Raw genomic sequence first — 18,924 nt, 5'->3', positions numbered from 1 at the left:
GGGGTGCCACTGGCCAGCGCGGCTCAAGGAGCCCAGGAGGCCTCCCAGGCAGCACAGGTGGCACCTGCCCGGCACATGGCACGCTCACCTGACACACGAGGAATTAAGGGTCCTGGGAAGTTAAACGGATACCCAGAAGCCAGTAGCAACAAAGCACAGCACCCGGCTCTGACACAAGCCCCATGACTGCCAACTAATGCTCTGTCCCCTCAGGGACACTGGCTGCAGCACAGATGGCTTCTCCTCCCTGGGTGGACGCGCCAAAAGCAGGCAGGGCAGCATGCCGACCTGGCCCACGACACAGCCTGTCCCACGTCCAGAGGCAACTCAGCCCCACAACCAGCAGGGGAGGCGGGAAGGAGAGAGAGGCCTGGGATAACGGGCGGCTGCAGGGACGGGAAGAGCCAGCGTGGGAAACTGTCAGAAGACAGCATTTGTCAGCTCTCTGCAGGAATAACGTCCTCAGCAATCTGAAAAAAGTCCTAGAGGACTTTTGTAGGAAAGTACAAAGAGCTAACCTCTATGACACGTAAAGCGCTCGTCCAAGGCTGAGGAAGGCGATCGGAACTGCCCCAAACAGACAAACAGTACAAGACTCACTGGACATGCAGACAAATGTTGGATCATGCTGGTCACCAAAGCAACTTCCTGAGAAGTGAGAACTCCCAGGAATCCACCCCGGGAGGCGCAGGAAGGCTGGCGCCAGCACCTGCCCCCACTGGTCCCCGCGTGCCCACCTGCCCAGGGTGTGTGCTCTGGAAGCCTCCAAGCGTACTATTCTTTGCTAAGATGCAAGAGGCCAAGTTCTCACCACCCCGTTTCTGCCACGTGACGTGCACTACACGCATTAATAAACTGCTTTTCTCTTGCTGGTCTGTTTTTTGTGGGTCTGAATTGCAGGGTGCTAGCCCAGAGCCTCAGAGGGTGGGGGGAACAGTTCGCTCCTTGCGGTTTCAAAGCACAGAAATGGCAAGGAGATTCAGATGCACCTCGCCAGTGATGTAACAAAAATCCACAGCAAGGACGTAAACAACACGACCCCACAGAAGACGCTTGACGTAAGTGGTGCCTGTGAAACAACCACAACTTACAACGCTAAGAGCTGTTTACAAACTGGGGATGGAAACCTGGAAAAATGGTGCAAAAAGCCTGGGTGCTGCTTAATTTTCCAACAACAAAATAATTAAGAAAAGTATTTACATCAATTCACTAGAGAACCCTGGGAACAAAGGCTGACTACTAAAGCAGTAAGCCAAAAAGGACAGCTGCTTACAACTTGAAAGGTGAAAATGTACAGTAGGATTAAACCAATGGAACCACGTGCAGGTAAAATACAGTATTCCAAAGAGACTGGCGCAAACAGCCCTGCCCGAGGGCCTGAGCGCTCCCAACAGGGTGGCACAGCCCTCTTTTAAATGCCAGCTCACACACGGGCAGTATCAAGGCTTCTCTCGGGACAGCGGACCTCGTGCACCCTCCCAGGCCTGTGGCTCACTCCACGTCCAGGCCGCTCAGCTGGGAAGCTCCCGCCAAGAACTGGGCTGGGTCAGAGAAACCTGTTGAAGAACCAAAAGGCAACCGGCAAAATCTGGGGCAGGGAGGGGGGAGAGTGCAGTCGGCAAATGCCTCCCCACATCATAAACACAGGAGGAAATGGGTCGGGAGCAGCTGCACCGCTGAGAGGGGCCTTGTTCTGCATGGGCCCTTGTTCACACCCTGATTTTTACGAAGAAACTTTGAGGCAATCGTGAGGAGGTGAGTGCACTGTGTGCTAATTTGATGACAAATTACTGTTGATTTGTTTAGGTGTGACAGTAGCACTGTACGTATGCTTCTTTTTAAGAGCCTTTAGAAATATACAGGGGAACCTCGGTTTTCTAACATAATTCATTCCAGAAGACCGTTCGAGTTCTGAAATATTCGAAAACCGAGGTGCAGTTTCACCATAGAAAGTAATGCAGAATGGATTAATCCATTCCAGAACTTTAAAATCAACCCTTAAAACTGCAAATTTAGCATGAATTTTACTCTCTAACGATATCATAGATTCATAAAATTTATGGTGTTCGTAAACCGAATGTTCGTCAATAGAGATGTTCGAAAACCGAGGTACCACTATATACTAAAGAATCCATGAATTAGGGGCCGGCACGGTGGCTCAGGCGGTTGGAGCTCTGTGCTCCTAATGCCGAAGGCTGCCAGTTCAATTCCCACATGGGTCAGTGCCAGATGGCTCAGTTGGTTGGAGCGCATCCTCTCAACCACAAGGTTGCTGGTTTGACTCCCGCAAGGGATGGTGCGCTGTGCCCCCAGCAACTAACAATGGCAACTGGACCTGGAGCTGAGCTGCGCCCTCCACAACTAAGACTGAAAGGACAACAACTTGACTTGGAAAAAGTCCTGGAAATACACACTGTTCCCCAATAAAGTCCTGTTCCCCTTCCCCAATAAAATCTTTAAAAAAAGAGTCAATAAGTTAGACCTCGAGTGTATTATGCTAAATAAGTCAGACAGACAAAGACAAATACCATCTGATCTCACTTATATGTGAAATATAAACAAAATAAACAACAACAAAAAAATATAAACAGACTCATAGATACAGACAACAAACTAATGGTAACTAGATGGGAGGGGGTTGGGGGCAGGGTGAAAAAGGTAAAGGGATTAAATAGTACACATTGGTAGTTACAACACAGTCATGGGGATGTAAAGTAAAGCACAAGGAATATAGTCCATAATATGGTAATAACAATATATAGTGCCAAGTGGGTACTAAACCAATCAGGGGGTTCGCTTTAAATTATATAAGTGTCTAGGGTGGCCAGACGGCTCAGTTGGTTAGAGTGTAAGTTCTGAATAACAGGGTTGCCTGTTCGATCCCCACAAGGGCCAGTGAGCTGCGCCCTACACAACTAGACTGAAGACAGCGAGCTGCGCTGAGCTGCCAGAGGGGCAGCCAGGTGGCTCAGTTGGTTAGCGCGAGCTCTCAACAACAGGTTGCTGGTTCAATTCCTACATGGGATGGTGGGCTGCGCCCCCTGCAACTAAAGATTGAAAATGGCAACTGGACTTGGAGCTGAGCTGCGCCCTCTACAACTAGATTGAAGGACAACGACTTGGAGCTGATGGGCCCTGGAGAAACACACTGTTCCCCAATATTCCCCAGTAAAATTTATTAATAAATAAATAAATTGGGGCCTCGTGGTGGCTCAGGTGGTTGGAGCGCCGTGCTCCTAACGCCAAGGCCGCTGGTTCGATTCCCACATGGGCCAGTGAGCTGCGCCCTCTGCAGCGAAGATTGTGAACAATGGCTCTCCCTGGAGCTGGGCTGCCGTGAGCAGCTGGAGGGTGGTGTGAGCTGCCTGCCATGTCCTGCTGTGGGCTGCCATGTACTGCCAGGAGCGGCTGGTGGCCAGCGTGAGTGGCCGGCAGCTGGCGAGAGCTGCAGTGAGCTGCTGTGAGCGGCCAACTGACGACCGACCGCCTCAGCCAGGGGAGCGCAAGGCTCCTAACACCAGCCTGGGCCAGGGAGCTGTGTCCTACACAACTAGACCGAGAGACAACGGCTTGAACCGGAGGGGGCGGGGGGTGGCAGAAAAAGTGGGGGGAAATGTGTATAAGTGTCTAACCACTAGGCTGTACACCTGAAATTAATATAAAATAATACTGAATATCAACTATAACTGAAAGAAATAAAGTGAAAAAAAAGAATTCATGAGTGAAACACCGTTTGCGTGAAAATAATGCAGTATGTGGTGTGTGTGTGTGTGTGCGCGCGCGAGCTGAAGGTGAGTGATGGGCACGGGAGGTTTCTTTACACCATTCCCCCTATCTTAGTAAAAGTTTAAGTTTTTCCGTTGCTGACAACCTGTTAGAAACGTGCAGGATACCTGACACCCCCGGCTGAGCTACAAGCCAGCAGAAGGCAGCCGGCAGCAGCACGGTGACCACTGAGCCGTGAGGTGGGCCTCGCTCGCTCACCTCTCCTGACGGGAGGGACGCCCCGCGTGTCTGGGTCCAGCTTCTGCACCAAGGTGCTGGGGTCTATCCTGGTCCTGGCAAAGAGGTCCGTGTTCACAGAAGCCCACTCCTGAAAAGGAAAGAAAGCAGACTACATAAGCCTCGCTCTGTGGCTTCCTCAGAGCTGTCCCATGGCAGGGAGACACCTCAGCAAGGGACTGGCCAGGCTGTGCACGGGGGAGGATGCAGGGAAACTCCCTGGGCTCCCCAGAAGGGAGCCCGAGGCCACTCGGGGCTCAGATCCCAGAGCTGCCGGCTCAGGGCCTAAGGACCACCTGAGGCCAGATTCAGAATTTCCTCCCAAGCATCGCCTCTTCTTCCTCTTTCTGCGGCACTCTCCCCCCTCATACCCCTCCTGCCACCCCAGCAGTGTGTTCCCCACCGCACTCATCCCCATGTCAAGGTTTAGAAACACTCCTCGTGGGCCGGCCCGGTGGCTCAGGCGGTTGGAGCTCCGTGCTCCTAACTCCGAAGGCTGCCGGTTCGATTCCCACATGGGCCAGTGGGCTCTCAACCACAAGGTTGCCGATTCGATTCCTCGAGTCCCGCAAGGAATGGTGGGCTGTGCCCCCTGCAACTAGCAACAGCAACTGGACCTGGAGCTGAGCTGCGCCCTCCACAACTAAGACTGAAAGGACAGCAACTTGACTTGGAAAAAAGGCCTGGAAGTACACACTGTTCCCCAATAAAGTCCTGTTCCCCTTCCCCCACAAAAAAAAACACCCACTCATCGTCACTCTGCCCGTCACCGTGCTCGCTGCAGGGCCAAGCTCCAGGACACAGCCTCCACCCCCAGGGGAGTCACACACCCACGGACAACAGTGGAGTGACTCAGAAACAAGCCCGAGCGCCAAGAAGGTACCAGGCTCAGTGTGTGCACCGGGGCCGACAGGGAAGGCGTGCCTGGCTCCTGGGACTTCCAAGGTGGTCAGTGACCAACCCCAGAAAACTCACCAGGGGTGGGGAACAGGGCATCTCAGCTGAGACCTCCCGGCAGGGGGCCCCGGGCCACACATGTCTGTCACCTAGACCTGTCTGCAGTGCTACTTCCGAGCGGATTGCGACACATTTTGGCACTCAGCATAAATGTCTTTCACAGACTACAACATCATTACGCGACCAGAAATCAGAAATCTGTTTAAGTATCTGCTCCATGTTGAAGTTCACTCCACCTTCCTTCCAGAATGTCTATCTAAACAATGCGTTTCCCGCCAAACTGGCCTCGCCTTGGTGAGGTTTCCTTCTGTTCCTCTCTCCTACTCGGTTCCTGCACGTTCCATAGCTCAGGCACCCGTATGGTAGTCTCTAGCCAGTCACTCTATTTTCTGACTTCACCGTGTCTAATTCTGATGCTTACTGTCTGCTGCCTCTCACTCGTGGGGAGGTGTCATTACAATGTTAGCTGCAGTCTGCAATCCAGCAGGCTCTTATCTATTGTGGGAATTACACCTGACCTGGCGAGCAGAGGGAACAAAAGCTGAGGCGCGGAGGGGGGGGCGGGGAACCCGTGTAGAGAAGCGCAGAGTGAGGGGTGTGGCAGACCATCGCCCCAACCACCTTTGAACTGGAGAGAATCGTCTCATCAAGAACAGAAACAATCTGTGGCATATGAGCCATGACCTGTCCCCCCACCCCACCCCTTTTTTTTACAGAAAGCACCCCAGGAGCTTTATTCCCCCAGCTCCCAGTCCACAGCTATGGTTTCACAGCAGGCGGGGGGCAGGGGGCAGACTGCCAGCAAGTCCCAACCCCACCGAGCTGCACAGAGTCTATTCCAAGGTGACGCCAGAGAGCCAGGGCCCACTGCCCCTGTCTAAACCACCCCCACTTGTTGGGCAGAAGCTCTACTCCAGGCAGGTCGGTCCTGACCAACCTTCCCCAGCTCTGAGGGGGCAGCTACTCACAAGCCAGGGAGACCAGGGCCACCACCCCAGCTCGACTTGTGGAGAGAGGTGACCAGGGAGACGCAGTTGTCCCTGCTCCTTCTCTAGTGTGGATGCAGAGGTCCGGCCCAGGAGAGGGATAGGCTCTGAGGGGGGGGCTGATGTCATCAGGACAGAATGGAAGCCCCTGCCGGAGGGTGTGGGAACACTGGGGCTCTGTGCAGACAGCGGGGCTCCCAGCACCACATACCAGCAGCAGCCAGCTACGCCGCACAGGACTGGGATCAGTCAACCCCAAGGGGTAGGCTGCACCCCCCTCAGGAACCACCGCCACTGGACGGGCACCCTGGAAAGCATGCACCCAGAAAACACAACGCAGGGCGAGAGGCCCTGGCATGGGGCTTATGCACAAGCTCCGGGCAAGCGCTGGCTGAGGGACCAGTCACCTGCTCGGGCCCAAGAGCACCTCCAGGACCGTCCATGGCAGTCTGGTGGCAGGGAGGCTCTGAGCAATCAAAGGGAATCTCACGCTGCCAGTCCCTGACGACGGTGGGTCAAAGATGGAAACCCCAGCCTCGGGCCTCACACGCATCCAGAGCAAATGGGCCAAAACCTATGGCCAAGGGGGCTTATGCACAACCTGACCAATAAGTGACTTGTACTGATCCAGGAAGCCAGGGAAGAAAATAAAGACAAGCAGAAGAAGAGGCGGCCAGGATTCGAGCGAGGAGGGCAGCGGCCACACACTGGCGGGCAAGCCCAATAGCCTTCATGCAGTCAGTTCAGAGCCAGGCCAACACACAAGCAGGACGCTGCCCAGGCAAACACCACCAACCCCGGGTGCTACGGTACACTGCCCACGATGCCCACTTCCCACAACGGCAAGGTGACACGTGCAGAGAAACAGGGAAGCGTGACGTAAGCAGTAGCAGCTGCCTCTGAGGGGCGCACATGTCGGACTGACTTAAGACTTCAAAGCAGCCACTGTAAATGTAGCTGCAGAACTAAGAGAGACCATGTCTGCTGAACTACAGGAAGGGACAGTAGCGTCTCATCAAAGAGAGACTATCAGGAAACAGAGAGAAACCATTAAAACATAAAAAAATTCTGTGGCCAAAAAGTACAGTGATGAAAATGAATAATTTCCCTGGAGAGGTTCAAAACTTGATTTGAGCTGGCAGAGGAAATCAGTAAATTTAAGCAAAGATCGACAGAGATGATGCCATCTGAAGAGAAGAAAAAAGGGACAGAACATGACAGAAAAATGAACAGAAATAAGTTTACAGAACAGCCTTGCAGGTGTAAAAATTAACAAAGAAACACCTCACAGAAATGGAGTGGCCAGGCCAGAGGCGAGCTCAGACCCGGTACCCACACGACATCAATTACAGGAGAAATGGTCGATTATAGCCCCCAACAGAAGACTCTTCCGCAGGAGAGAATCACCAATGACAGCCCCAAAGTAAAAGATGGCCACTGCATCTCCTTCAAAAACATACCACCCCAGCATCTGGCCCAGTGAGGAAATGTCACGTCCTGCATCTCTCCCTTTTCCTCAATGGCCTTTCCTTCAGAACAACCCCTCTAACTCCCTTCTTTTTCTCCGTAAAATAAAGTCCTCTCCTTTGCTGGACTTGCCTGAAGTTTTTGCTATGGCTTGCACGTTCCAAATTACAATTATTTGCTGTTCCGGATAAACCCATTTTTGCCAGTAAAATAATGGCTTTATTTTTAAGGTCAACACGGAAAAATGAATGGCACCATAGAGTTCCATTAAGCACACCAACATATGTAATGGAAGTACCAGAAGAGGGAGGGAGGGAGGGAGGCGGAAAAACATATTTGTACTGGCTTAGAATTACCCCTGGTCGTTCACAGAATGTGAAAGATTTCACAAGACTCAGAAAAGAGGGAGAGCCAGGAAAGGCCGGGGAGAGAGAACGCCCGTGGCAGTGCCTAAAAAAGACGGCTGCCCTGGGTAGTAAGGAGAGAAACACTGGCAGGGGGGTTGCCAGGGGCAGAGTCTCAGAGTAACTTTAGGTTAGCTTTTTCTTATATAGGAAAGGGTAGGCAAATTTCCTTACAGGATGTGATGTCTAAACTCAGGACATTTGACGTATATACTGAGGTCATCTAATTGACATACGGTGGTTATATAACTAGTGTGTGTTTTTTTTAACTTTTATTTATTTTAAGTGTGTTTTTCCAGGACCCATCAGCTCCAAGTCAAGTAGTTGTTTCAATCTAGTTGTGGAGGGCGCAGCTCACAGTGGCCCATGTGGGGATCAAACCGGCAACCTTGTTAAGAGCACCGCGCTCTAACCAGCTGAGCAAACAGGCCACCCCTATAACTAGGTTCTTTCTGCCCATGTTCTCAGCTAGAATGCATACAGAAAACCCCGCGGGGGGGGGGGCAAGCCATAATGTTTATTTTATTCTAATTGTGTTATAATGAAGCTGAGGACAGGCTTCAGCACTCTGCACAGGCGTCGAAAACTAGGTATTTCTGGTGGGGGTTTTCTCTCCTTTTTCTAAGGATGTTTCGACAGAAAAATTTATGTGTAGGGGCTGAGTCTGGGCGGTCCCTGAGGAGGAGATGCAGGCCCGGCGGTTCCCTTGGGGACCACTGTTATTGACTTTTTTTCTGCCTCATCAATATTCATAGAAGTAATGGCTGAAAACTTGCCAAAACACTAACCCACACATCCAAGAAACTCAGTGAACTCCAAGTAGGACCAAAAAGCTCCAAACAGAACAAACACAGAGCTCTGCATCAAGACACATCATGGTAGTGAAATGCTTCAAGGCAAAGAAAAAACCTGGAAAGCAGTGAAAGAAAATGACTCCACACTTGAGGGAACCCCAATAAGATTAACAACTGACTCCTCCTCACAAACAATGTGGACGAGGAGGAGTGCGAGGACATGCAAAGTTGAACCAGGATTCTTAAATCCAGAAAACAATCTTTCAAAAGTGAAGGTAAAATATGGGCCTGCCCGGTGGCTCAGGTGGTTGGAGCGCCGTGCTCCTAAGGCCGAGGCCGCCTGCTAGATTCCCACACGGGCCAGTGAGCTGCGCCTCTACAGCGAAGACTGGGAACAACGGCTCTCCCTGGAGCTGGGCTGCCGTGAGCAGCCGGAGGTCAGCGTGAGCTGCCCTGTGCTGCCGTGGGCTGCTGTGTGCTGCCCTGAGTGGCCGGCAGCCATTGTGAACGGCCAGCAGCCGGCGAGAGCTGCCGTGAGCTGCTGTGAGCAGCCGACCGACCGCCGCAGCCGGGGGGGCACAAGGCTCCTAACACCAGCAGGGGCCAGGGAGCTGTGTCCTACACAACTAGACCGAGAGACAACGGCTTGAACTGGAGTGGGGGGGGGGGAGGCAGAAGAAATGGGGGGGGATTTAAAAAAACAAAACTGAAGGTAAAATAATTACAGTCCCAGATAGACCAAAGCTGAGGATGCGTTGTCGAAAGATCTGCCTTCTAAGAAATACTAGGAAGGTTTTTAGACTGAAAGCAAATAATACCAGAGTAATTCAAATCCACAAAAACGTAATACAAGGGAGCTGCGCCCTACACAACTAGACTGAGAAACAACGGCTTGAACGGGGGGGGGGTTGGGGGGGGTGGGGGGGGCATGGGGGACGGAAGAAGGGTGGGGGAAGAAGAAGAATGATAACATCTTCATGCTGGGCTGTGACAAATCGGCACAGCCCACATACAGCACAAGGGATGACACGGAATGGAGCTATACAGACTCTATCTTTCACTGGAATTCAGACCCGAATACTGACGTATAGCTTAACTCAAACCTGAAGGTCTATTACATCAAACCTGAAGGACATACACACAAAAATTCTCTCCACGACCAAACCCTGCTCAAGCCCCTCTGTGCTTTTCAACTAAACCTTGGCTTTTCACAGCACCAAAAGCACACGCAAAAGAAAACAAGATAAACTGGACCTCATCAAAATCAAAACCTTTGCTTCCAAGGACAGTATCAAGAAAGTAAAAAGACAACCCACAGAATTCAAACCTGAATTTGCAAACCATATATACTTGATAATGGCTGACCATCCGGGATACATAAAGAACTGTTAAAACTCAACAAAAAGACAAACAATACAATTTTTAAAAGGGCAAAGGACCCGAACAGACATTTCTCTAAAGAAGACATCCAAAGAACCAACAAGCTCATGAAAGGTACTCAATATCATTAGCCCTTAGGGAAATGCAAACCAAAACAATGAAATACCACCTCCTACCCACTAGGATGGCTTAATCAGAAAGACAGACCATAACAGGAGTTGGTGAGGACGGGAGGAATTGGAACCCTCACATGCTGCGGACGGCAATGGAAAGTGGTGCAGCCACTTGTAGTCGCACAACAGCCTAACCAACTGTCCCCCATGTCTTTCCTTAAGGAAAGAAGACTTTATGAGATTGTGCCTTTCTGGGACTCTTCCATCCTTGTGTTTACACCTTATATGTCTCTCTGTCTGGTCCCAAAAGATGGTTTGCAGCCAAAGACGGGTACGATATCTCACGGGAGATACAACCTAAGCCAGGAGGAGCCGAGTGGGGACCCCAATGAGCTGCCTTGGACACGTATGGGAAGGGGCCTTGCCTCCCCTCCCCCTGCCTGGGAAAGTCTGTTGCCGGCTCTGGCTTTCCCCTTGCACCTGGTTCCACTTCTCTCAGCAGAGTTGTTACAACGTGAAAGACTTGACCCTGAAAAGGTACATACTTTAAGTAAAAACATCCTGGGATCTTGTGCTTCCGCTGTTTACAAAGGGTGATTGGAATAAACATTTTCTGTTATGAGGTCTGAGCCTCACAGACCGTGTAAGAAACAATGTTACTATAATCGCGGCCTGTGGCTAAGATCAAGTGTAGAAACAATGTTGCTTTCTTATATTTGTACCTCTCAATAAAAGCCTCCAGCCAGCTTTATTCTGGGCTCCAGCCCTCTGAGGCTGAGAGACCCCTGGCCTTCGGAGAGATGTAACTGCATTAAGTCTGTTTGTTTCTTAAAAACTTAACCCAAACCGCCCCTTCTCGCCTCCTCACCGCCCTTGTTGCGCGGGACCCAACAGCCACTGTGGGAAACAGGCAGGCAAGTCCTCCAAAAGTTAAACACAGTGTGCCAACCAGCCAGCAATTCCAGTCCACAGGTCCACAGAAAAATGTGTACACGAGTGTTCACAGCCGCATTATGCACAACAGCCAGAAGAGAGAACGAAGCCAACCGTCCGTCAGCTCATGAGTGGACACACAACTCGGGGTGTGGTGTGGTCCGCGCGCAACGCAATGTTGTTCAGCCCCGAAAAGAATGAAGACCACAAAGAAGTGAAAGCCACAAAAACACGGCTGCCAGGTGGGACCACAGACAGACAGCGCCCCGCGCTGAATGGTTCCGTGCACACGTGGAGCCCAGAGCAGGCCCGTCCCCCCAAACAGGAGGCGGACACGTGGTGACTCGGAGGACTGCTAAGCACGGGTCACCTCCCGGGGTGACAGAAACGCTCGGAAATGTGTGGTGCCGGCCACACAACTCTCGCGAACGTCCTAGCAATAAAAACCCAGTCGGTCCTACACTTGGGCGGACGCCGGTCACTCTTACAAAAGGCAGCGCGCTGCAGCCAGACCCGGGTTCCAACAGGGGCTCCTCCATCAGCAGCTGAGGGGCCTCGGCAACTTATTTCAAGTCTCAGCGTCTCCGCTGCAAAACGGGGGCAGGGCGTGGGGAGGCGTGCACGCGTGGCACGCCCCGAGCGCTCAGTCCCCGCGCCGCGCGCCGCCCCGGGGTAGGGGGCGCAGGGCCCCGGGCGCACGTGCAGGACGTCGTGCGGAGGCCGCAGCCCCACGCCCCCCACGTGAAACGTCGCGAGCAGGGCCGCCGAGCGGCCGCGGCCCCCGCTCCAGCCGCCCACCCCAACTTACCTTCCCCCCGACGCCGCCGGCCGAGCTCTGCGGCCGCGCCGCCTCCTGGGCCGCAGGCGCGGGGAGGGGCGCGGGGAGGGGCGCGGGGAGGGGCGCGGCGGCCCCCGCCGGCCTCACGGCAGCCTGGTGCACGCGCGCTCGCAGCCCCCTCACTTTGCCCATCTCGCGGGTGGAGATGCTCCGCCGGCCGGAAGCGGCGCGCACGGGTCGGGGCCTGCCGGACGCCGGTGCAGCGCTCTCCGCGCCGGGTGGAAACTGCAGCGCAGGGAGCCGGGTTCCGCGAGCCTCCCGCGAAGGCTGCGCAGGCGCGCGCGCGAGGCGGGGCCCAGGGGCGGAGCCGCGGGCGCGCGCGGCCGCCGGGGGGCGGGGCTGCGCTCCTGGTCCCGCCCCGGGGAGCGCCCACGTGTGGGCAACCGCCGGGAGGGAGCAGGGCGGCCTCCTGGGACCTGGGAGACGGTGCACACGGCCCTGGATGGCACCCAGCTCGTTGAAAACACACGACTGTGTTCGCGCGCGACACTGGACCCTTTCATACGGGCTCTGGGCGAGAAAGGAATCAGAGGACGGGCGCGGGTGGGGCCTGCGTGTCATGACCAGCGGTGTCCTGTCCCCAAGCGGGGGTCCGCGCCCCAGGGTGCTGGAGCCGCAGGGGCTTCCCGACAACCCCTGGCTGAGCGGCCCACTTGTTTTATTGGCTGTGACTGCAGCTTCACGTGGAGTCCGTGTGTTTTCTACGGTATTTCATGTACTCCTGGAAGCAGCTCCTTGGATTTGGGGGTCGTGGCCCGTCTACCCGGGACACAACGCGGAGCGACGCCCTGCCCGGCCCTGCTGCGGGGCCGGCACCGAGCGGGGCCTGCGCTTCTCGTCTCCGCGCTTTCCCTCAGGCTCCGTGTCCATCCCCGAGGGATTCGCGCGCGGGTGAATGTGACCCCCCTCCCCGAGGAGCGCATCGTCCTGTGGGGGCCGCCGGAGTGAGGCTCAGCCCGGACAGTGGCCTCCCCTCCCCCCCCACACCGGGAGGCCCTGGGTGCCAGCACTGAGGACTCAGCCCGTCCCGGGGCCGGGCCCGCCCACCCGCAGGGAACGGGCCTCGCAGGGACGCAGCCAGCTCCACACACAGCCGGCGCCACCTCCCAGGGAGGACAGACGCGGTCGGCCTGGAGTGTGCCCCCCACCGCTGCAGCAGGTCAGCACCCTACCGGGGCGTTGCAGGGCTGCTCGTCCAGGGCCAGGACGGCCAACATGGACGGGGACGTTTGTAGACGATGAAGCCCCCTGGAGACACGGGACACACGGGGCAACGTCAGAGCGTAGAGCCAGGCTGAGGCCAGAGAGAAATGTCCCTGGAAGAACGCCACAGGCCAGCACCCAGGCAGGGGACCCACCCTGTAGGAGCCTCCCCGGTCAGCACCTGCCCAGCACCTGCCAGACCCGATGGTTGAAGGAGAACCAGCCTCCGGTGGCTGAACCTCTCGACGGACTGGGAGCTGGGCCGACTGGACCTCTGGGTGGGGAGGGTGTCAGCCCGGCAGGTGGGCTTCCCGAAGTGTGGAGCAGGCTGTGCCCACTCCCCGGTCGTGACCCCACCCGTCGGGTGGCACCCAGGACTTCTTTCTCGTGTCATCAGACGTGAGAGAAGCCTGGTCCAACCTGAGGAAGCAGCGCAGGTCTACAACTGAGCCATGACACACCCAGAACCCAGAGGGAATCCCTGCTGATAAAAGTCATGCAGAGGGAGCCTGGACACAGAGACAGGCACAGAGACAGACTCCGCCAGTATCGAGAACTGTCCCCCTGGCACCCCTACAAGGACACCAGAGAGCGTCCCAGAAGCTGCTCCTTGGCCCAACGCCGCTGATCTTCCACACACTGTGTCCTCAGCGTCCAACCAGTCATTACCTGAGCCGTCGCGGCAGGAAGACCCTGGCTGGGCTCCTGGCCAGAGGACACGGTCCCCTGCCTGCTCCAGCCAGTGACGTCGGCTCCTGGACACCTCCAGAGGCCTGTGGGACAGCCTCAGTTCCAGGGGTTATTTCTGCCTCTCTGTGCAGTCGATACTGTCTCGATAAAAGGAAAAGACTGTGCAACTGCTCCAAAACGGATCTGTCACAACTTTAGGAAAGTCCCAGGCCCGTTCTCTCTCTGCCTGTCCTCTCATCCCCTCTGTGCCCTGTCCACGGCTCTCCATGCCGCACCCTGCTACTCTGACTTCCATCTGCAGCCCTGGCTCTCCTCCTCCTGAAAGTTTCCTGGGAATCTCGAAAGGAATTCTTGTTCCCATCTACCCCCAGTGCCCCAGCAAGGTAGTCCCCCTGAGGAAAAACAACTGTCCCCCATGTAGCTCCTCCAAAACTGGGGTGCCATCTTCCCCAGCTCCCTGCCACATCTACCCCAACAGCCCCCTCCCACGCCCCACCAGCCAAATCCCACTCCACCAGGCTCCTGCCCTGGCCTCCTTCCGGACTCCCTGCCCTCTCACTCCACGCTGGGCCGGAATGGACACGCCCTCTGCTTGCAGCACCCCTGTCTCCCCAGAGGGGTCCCCAGGCCAGGATCTCCCTGGAAAGGAACCCCTGGCTTCGACCTCCCCGGAGATCCTCTCCCTCAGCTGCTCTGCCCTTCCAGTCTCTCGTCCGTCTCGGTCTGTCCCCTGTGCTGTCTGCCTCCCGGTGAGACCTCACCACTTAGTGGTCTCAGCACCCCCACAGGCCTGGCTCGGGCAGCGAGGTAATTCTGTTTTTTCGCGGATTCAATCTTTTGTCGCCAGAGGGAGCCCATGGGCCAACCAGGGCTCACCCTTGGCTGCTCTGCTTTGGTGGGAACGAGCCTGGTGCAGACCCCAGGGTGCCCGGAGGATCCCAGAGCGAGGCGCTTGTCCCGGACTCTGAGCTTGTGGGGACAGAGCCAGGAGTGCAGTTTTCAGGCTCTCCGCCTCACATGGAAAAGTGCTGGCTAAGGTAGTAAATGGCTATCAGCTGTGATTGAATGGCCATCAGCTGTGGCTAGTTGGCCGTCAGCTGTAACCAGTGAGCCATTGGCCACTGATATAACTGCCGTGGCTACGCTAGCAGCAAATGGGGGTTAGCAAGGAGATGGTGGCTGAGTTAGCAAGTGCAGATTACAGTTAGGAAGTGAGGTAGGTTGGCTCACAGAGAGAAGTGGACGGCAGGTTGTGGATAGTGTGGCTCCTGCCTTCTGTGTCTCCAACCCAGCCACCAGCGAGAATATAGTGGTGTGACTCCCCTACCTATGGCTCCGTGGGTGTTCCTTTTAGGCTTCACAATATCCTGTGTTCTTATGTGGGAGCAGGACCAGAGACCCCGCCTTACACACTGCACGACAGAGCCCCTCCGGCCCCTGCAGGGTACGGATCACTCAGGAGCTGCAGAAAGACCTCCACGCACCCGGGTCTGGGGTCCCGTGCAGATGTGGAAGTATGGCTTCCGGTATGTGCAAACACCTCCGCCCCACGTGGCTCTCCGCCAGGTCCTGGGGCCCTCTGCCAGGACTTCCCAGTGAAGTGGCAGGCTCAGCTTTCCAGGTTCCCAAACCCCTAGGGTGCGTGTTGCAGTGGATAGAGGTCTGCGAGCAGCAGAGCTGCCTCTCCCAGGTCAGCCAGTGACAACCTGGAGCTCCAGACCCGTGGCATTCCAGCCCTCCCTGGCCCTGGTTTAGGGCCCTCATCCTGCAGGTGTCTGTGTGCCCAGTGTCAGGACTTCCTTCCTGGTCTGGTCATGGGGGTTAGCCACCAGCCTCCTAGGTGCAGCGCCCAGCCCCCTGATCCCTGCTCCAGGTGAGCCTTCCTGGGCCCCAGGAATGAGCTCTATCAGCCCTTCTCCCCACCATCTCCTCTCCCCCAAGCCCTGCCTTGCTTGAGTCCGACCTCATTTCTGGAGGGGAGGCCCCATTCGGGGACCCAGGGGAGCCGGACTGGCTTGGAGGTGACTTGGGCAAGGTAGGAATACCTTCTCCTCCTCCTCCTCCTTCTCTGATCAAAAGCTTTCAGTGACTTCCTGTTTTCCCACAGCATCAGGTCATAACGTTTTTCTTGTCTTTTATGATTCTTTGTATTCTTGCCCTACACTGGCATGCCAACATTATTTCCTATACATTTAATTCATTCATTTCACTCGCCTTTTGAATGTCATGTGCTAGGAAACCTAAGAATTCCACAGTCCTAGTTGTCTTTTGCTTGTAAGTCGTAGCAGCTTCTGATTGGTCGCTTTGTCACTAGTCTTCTTGTTTCTGGTCTGTCTTCTACTGTCTTCTACTCGGCTTCCTGTGTGAGTGCTCTGGAATGCAGTGTGATCGCGTCACACTCCTGACTGCAGCCTGCAGAAACCACAACGCCACCATGGCGGGCTCTGCCGGTTAGATCTCAACTGATAGCATAGCGCGGGAGGCCTTGTCGGAGTTGGCCCTTGAGTGTGTTTGTAACTCCATTTCTTTTTTCTAGACAACAACCGTTTACCCTATTCTTGAGGACAACTTGTCATTTTTTGAAATTCTGCCCAATTTCTCTTCCTTTTGCACGTACAATGCCTCTGAGGTATCCTTCCTTCCCCCCTTTCCCGTGAGAACATGTCCTATGACCCCTTCCCAGATGAAGCACCAAGGTCACCTTCATTGTGAGGGGTCCTTGCCCCTCTGGCAGAGTCCATCACAGCGTCATTTGTCACCGTAAAGCCTGTGCTCACGTACGAGCACTTATAGCCATCAGAGTTGTTGGTTCACATGGTTACTTCACCTCTACTAACACGTGACACCTTACGTTGACGTTTCCTCGTCATCCATTCTCTTTGCATCTTGCAACTTTCCCTCATGCCACATATCGTAGCTGAGTTTTGTATTTCTTTGTGGCATTCTTTGATTAATGTCCTGGTTTGGCACCGCCCATCCCCAGGCCAAACCTGTAGCTTTTGCTCACCATTCAATCTCCAATGCAGAGCTAAGTACCTGGCACACAGGCTTACGCTCCATACTGTTGAGTGAGGAAGTCCATTGGTTGAGGGCAAAGGCTTTTTGTCCTGATATTTATGTCTGTGTCACATAGCACAGAACTCAACAGTGTCAATCACTAACAAAGCCTTGAAGAGTGTTTTTTTAACACAGAGACTCTTTTCTTCCAATAAATCTTATCCGAAGTCCAATATATAGAAGAGATAAAAGCAGGACGGCCATGTTTGAACACCCCTGCCCTGACTCCCCACAGGTTTCCTGAGCCCCGCCTCCCGGTTAGACAGCGATGGAAACCCCTGTTAGAGTGGAAACACAGTGACTGTGAGAGCCGGCGAGTAGACTTAGCTTCAAGCCCCGGTCACAGCTGTGTGACTGGCAAACCATTTAACCACTCTGGTTAAGCACTCTGTTTAACCATTACCTTTGAAATGAGAGTTTCATCCTGACGTCCTTGGTGTTTTGGTAAGTATATTTAAAAGTTGCGGGTTTATCCCAGGCCTCGATCCTCACTTAGATATCATCTCTTCTTGGAGGACCCTTGCCTCTGCCTTACCCTGATGCTAAACTTCTCTCAAGCCCATGCCAACTTCCAGCTCATTGAAGAAGTCTTCTCCGGCTACTCCCTGGCTTGTTGCCTCAATCACATCCGTCGTCCACAGCAGGTAAACTGGAACCTCACATCCAGCTTTCCCAGTACAGAGTTTCCACGCAGAAGCGTGTTTTAGCAAGTACTCTGGCCAGATACCCATTTGTTTACCTTCAACAACCTAAGAAGACTTCAGAATATTAAGGTGCGTTCCTCCACATGTGTCATTTACTTTCTGGACTTACTCTGAGAATGCCCTGCAGAGAGTGTCTCTTATTGATTAGTTAGCTCGGTCTGCTGAGTGCAGAGAGCTCATCTTAACTTGCTCGGTGCTGCCTGCCATTCGTTATTGTTGATTGATCACTTGAAAATCAAACACCTGTTTAATTGCTCAAGTTAGGAGAAACAGAAGAAAATGTGCCTAGGACATTATTTGGTGAGACTGAAAGTCAAATGAGATTGTTTTTACTTACACAAGGGGGACGATCCATTAAACCCTTCTCTGCCCGTTTTTTTAAAATTTGATAATAGAGAAGAGCCAAAGAGAAACCTGCTTTTGCAGTCAGACAGATTGGATTGGAATCAGAGCTCTGCATGCCTTTAGTCAAATCAAAACCTCTCTGGCTTTCTATTCCTTATTTTCAAATGGGGTAATGAATGCTTACTTTCTCAGGCCTTCCTCTGGGAGGACTGGTTGAGCTAGCATATGTTAAAAGCCAGTCACATAGCAGGCACTCCACCAAGGTTAAGTGTGCGTGGTGTTTCTTGTCACTGGAGAAATCTGAGGTGAGCTCTGTATGACCAAAAAAAAATATCTAGGTATTTGAGAGCATAAATGCAAACAAACCCATTGATTTTCTGGCCGGGGTTATATGTTTCAAATTGAAGTGATAATCGTTTTTCCCCATTCAGGCTAATTGTTTCCATGTTTAAAAACGTTGAAGGAAATCGGAGAAAATATGGGGAATTTGTACCTTGGATTAAAGCGTTTCTAATTTTGTGGGGCTGATTTTTCTCTTCTGAATTTATTTGGTGGCACACACAAGAAGTGTTCTTCCTGGTGAATATGTTTCAAAGAAAATATGGTTTGATGTAGACTGAAAGAGTAATTGTGTGTGTGTTCTCACGTTGTGCACAGGACTCACCTGATAATTACGTCTCTCCTCACTCAACAGCTCTGAACAGGGTTTAAAGTAACAGCCCCATGATGGCACGATGGGACATTTGCATAACTGGAAACAACAGACCCTGGGAAGCAAGTTCATTGGCGCACAGGGAAAGCACCGCGAGGAAAGCAGCACACTGCACACGCAACCACGCAGCTGCAGAGAAAACTGAATCACTCAACACGAAGTCTTGGCTTGGGATACCCTTTATTTAAATATTGACTTTTGAAATGGGATGAAAATTGATCTATGCCATGCTGCCCCGTCTGTCTCGCAGCAGGTTAAGTGGCGGCCGTGCAGTCTTGTTGGTTAACCAGTGCCGTGTGGTTGCTGATTTACAGCCCTGGTCATTTTTCTGCTCTGGGA

At 53.7% G+C, this 18,924-nt stretch overlaps 1 protein-coding gene across 10 annotated transcripts in view; it reads right to left on the bottom strand.

The window, feature by feature from the left end:
• Positions 1-12,139, bottom strand: part of SLX9 (SLX9 ribosome biogenesis factor) — an 87,290-nt gene extending 75,151 nt beyond the window's left edge. For 7 of the 10 annotated variants that reach the window (XR_013994821.1, XR_013994822.1, XR_013994823.1 and 4 more), the window contains exons 1-2: positions 11,845-12,138; positions 3,985-4,093 (exon numbers count right to left, since the gene is read on the bottom strand). Coding sequence is in view for 1 of the 10 variants with exons in the window: in XM_081071403.1 (XP_080927529.1) it covers positions 3,985-4,093; positions 11,845-12,006 (271 nt within the window). In the remaining 9 variants the exon portion in view is untranslated. Of the gene's footprint in view, positions 1-3,984; positions 4,094-11,524; positions 11,641-11,844 lie in introns of those variants that run through there. The other 3 variants (XR_013994820.1, XM_081071403.1, XR_013994828.1) reach the window with 2 other exon arrangements.
• Positions 12,140-18,924: the final 6,785 nt, after the last annotated feature.

This window comes from Rhinolophus hipposideros (genome assembly GCF_964194185.1).
Source record: "Rhinolophus hipposideros genome assembly, chromosome: 2".
Taxonomy (NCBI): domain Eukaryota; kingdom Metazoa; phylum Chordata; class Mammalia; order Chiroptera; family Rhinolophidae; genus Rhinolophus; species Rhinolophus hipposideros.
This window is presented reverse-complemented; position numbering and strand designations above follow the sequence as displayed.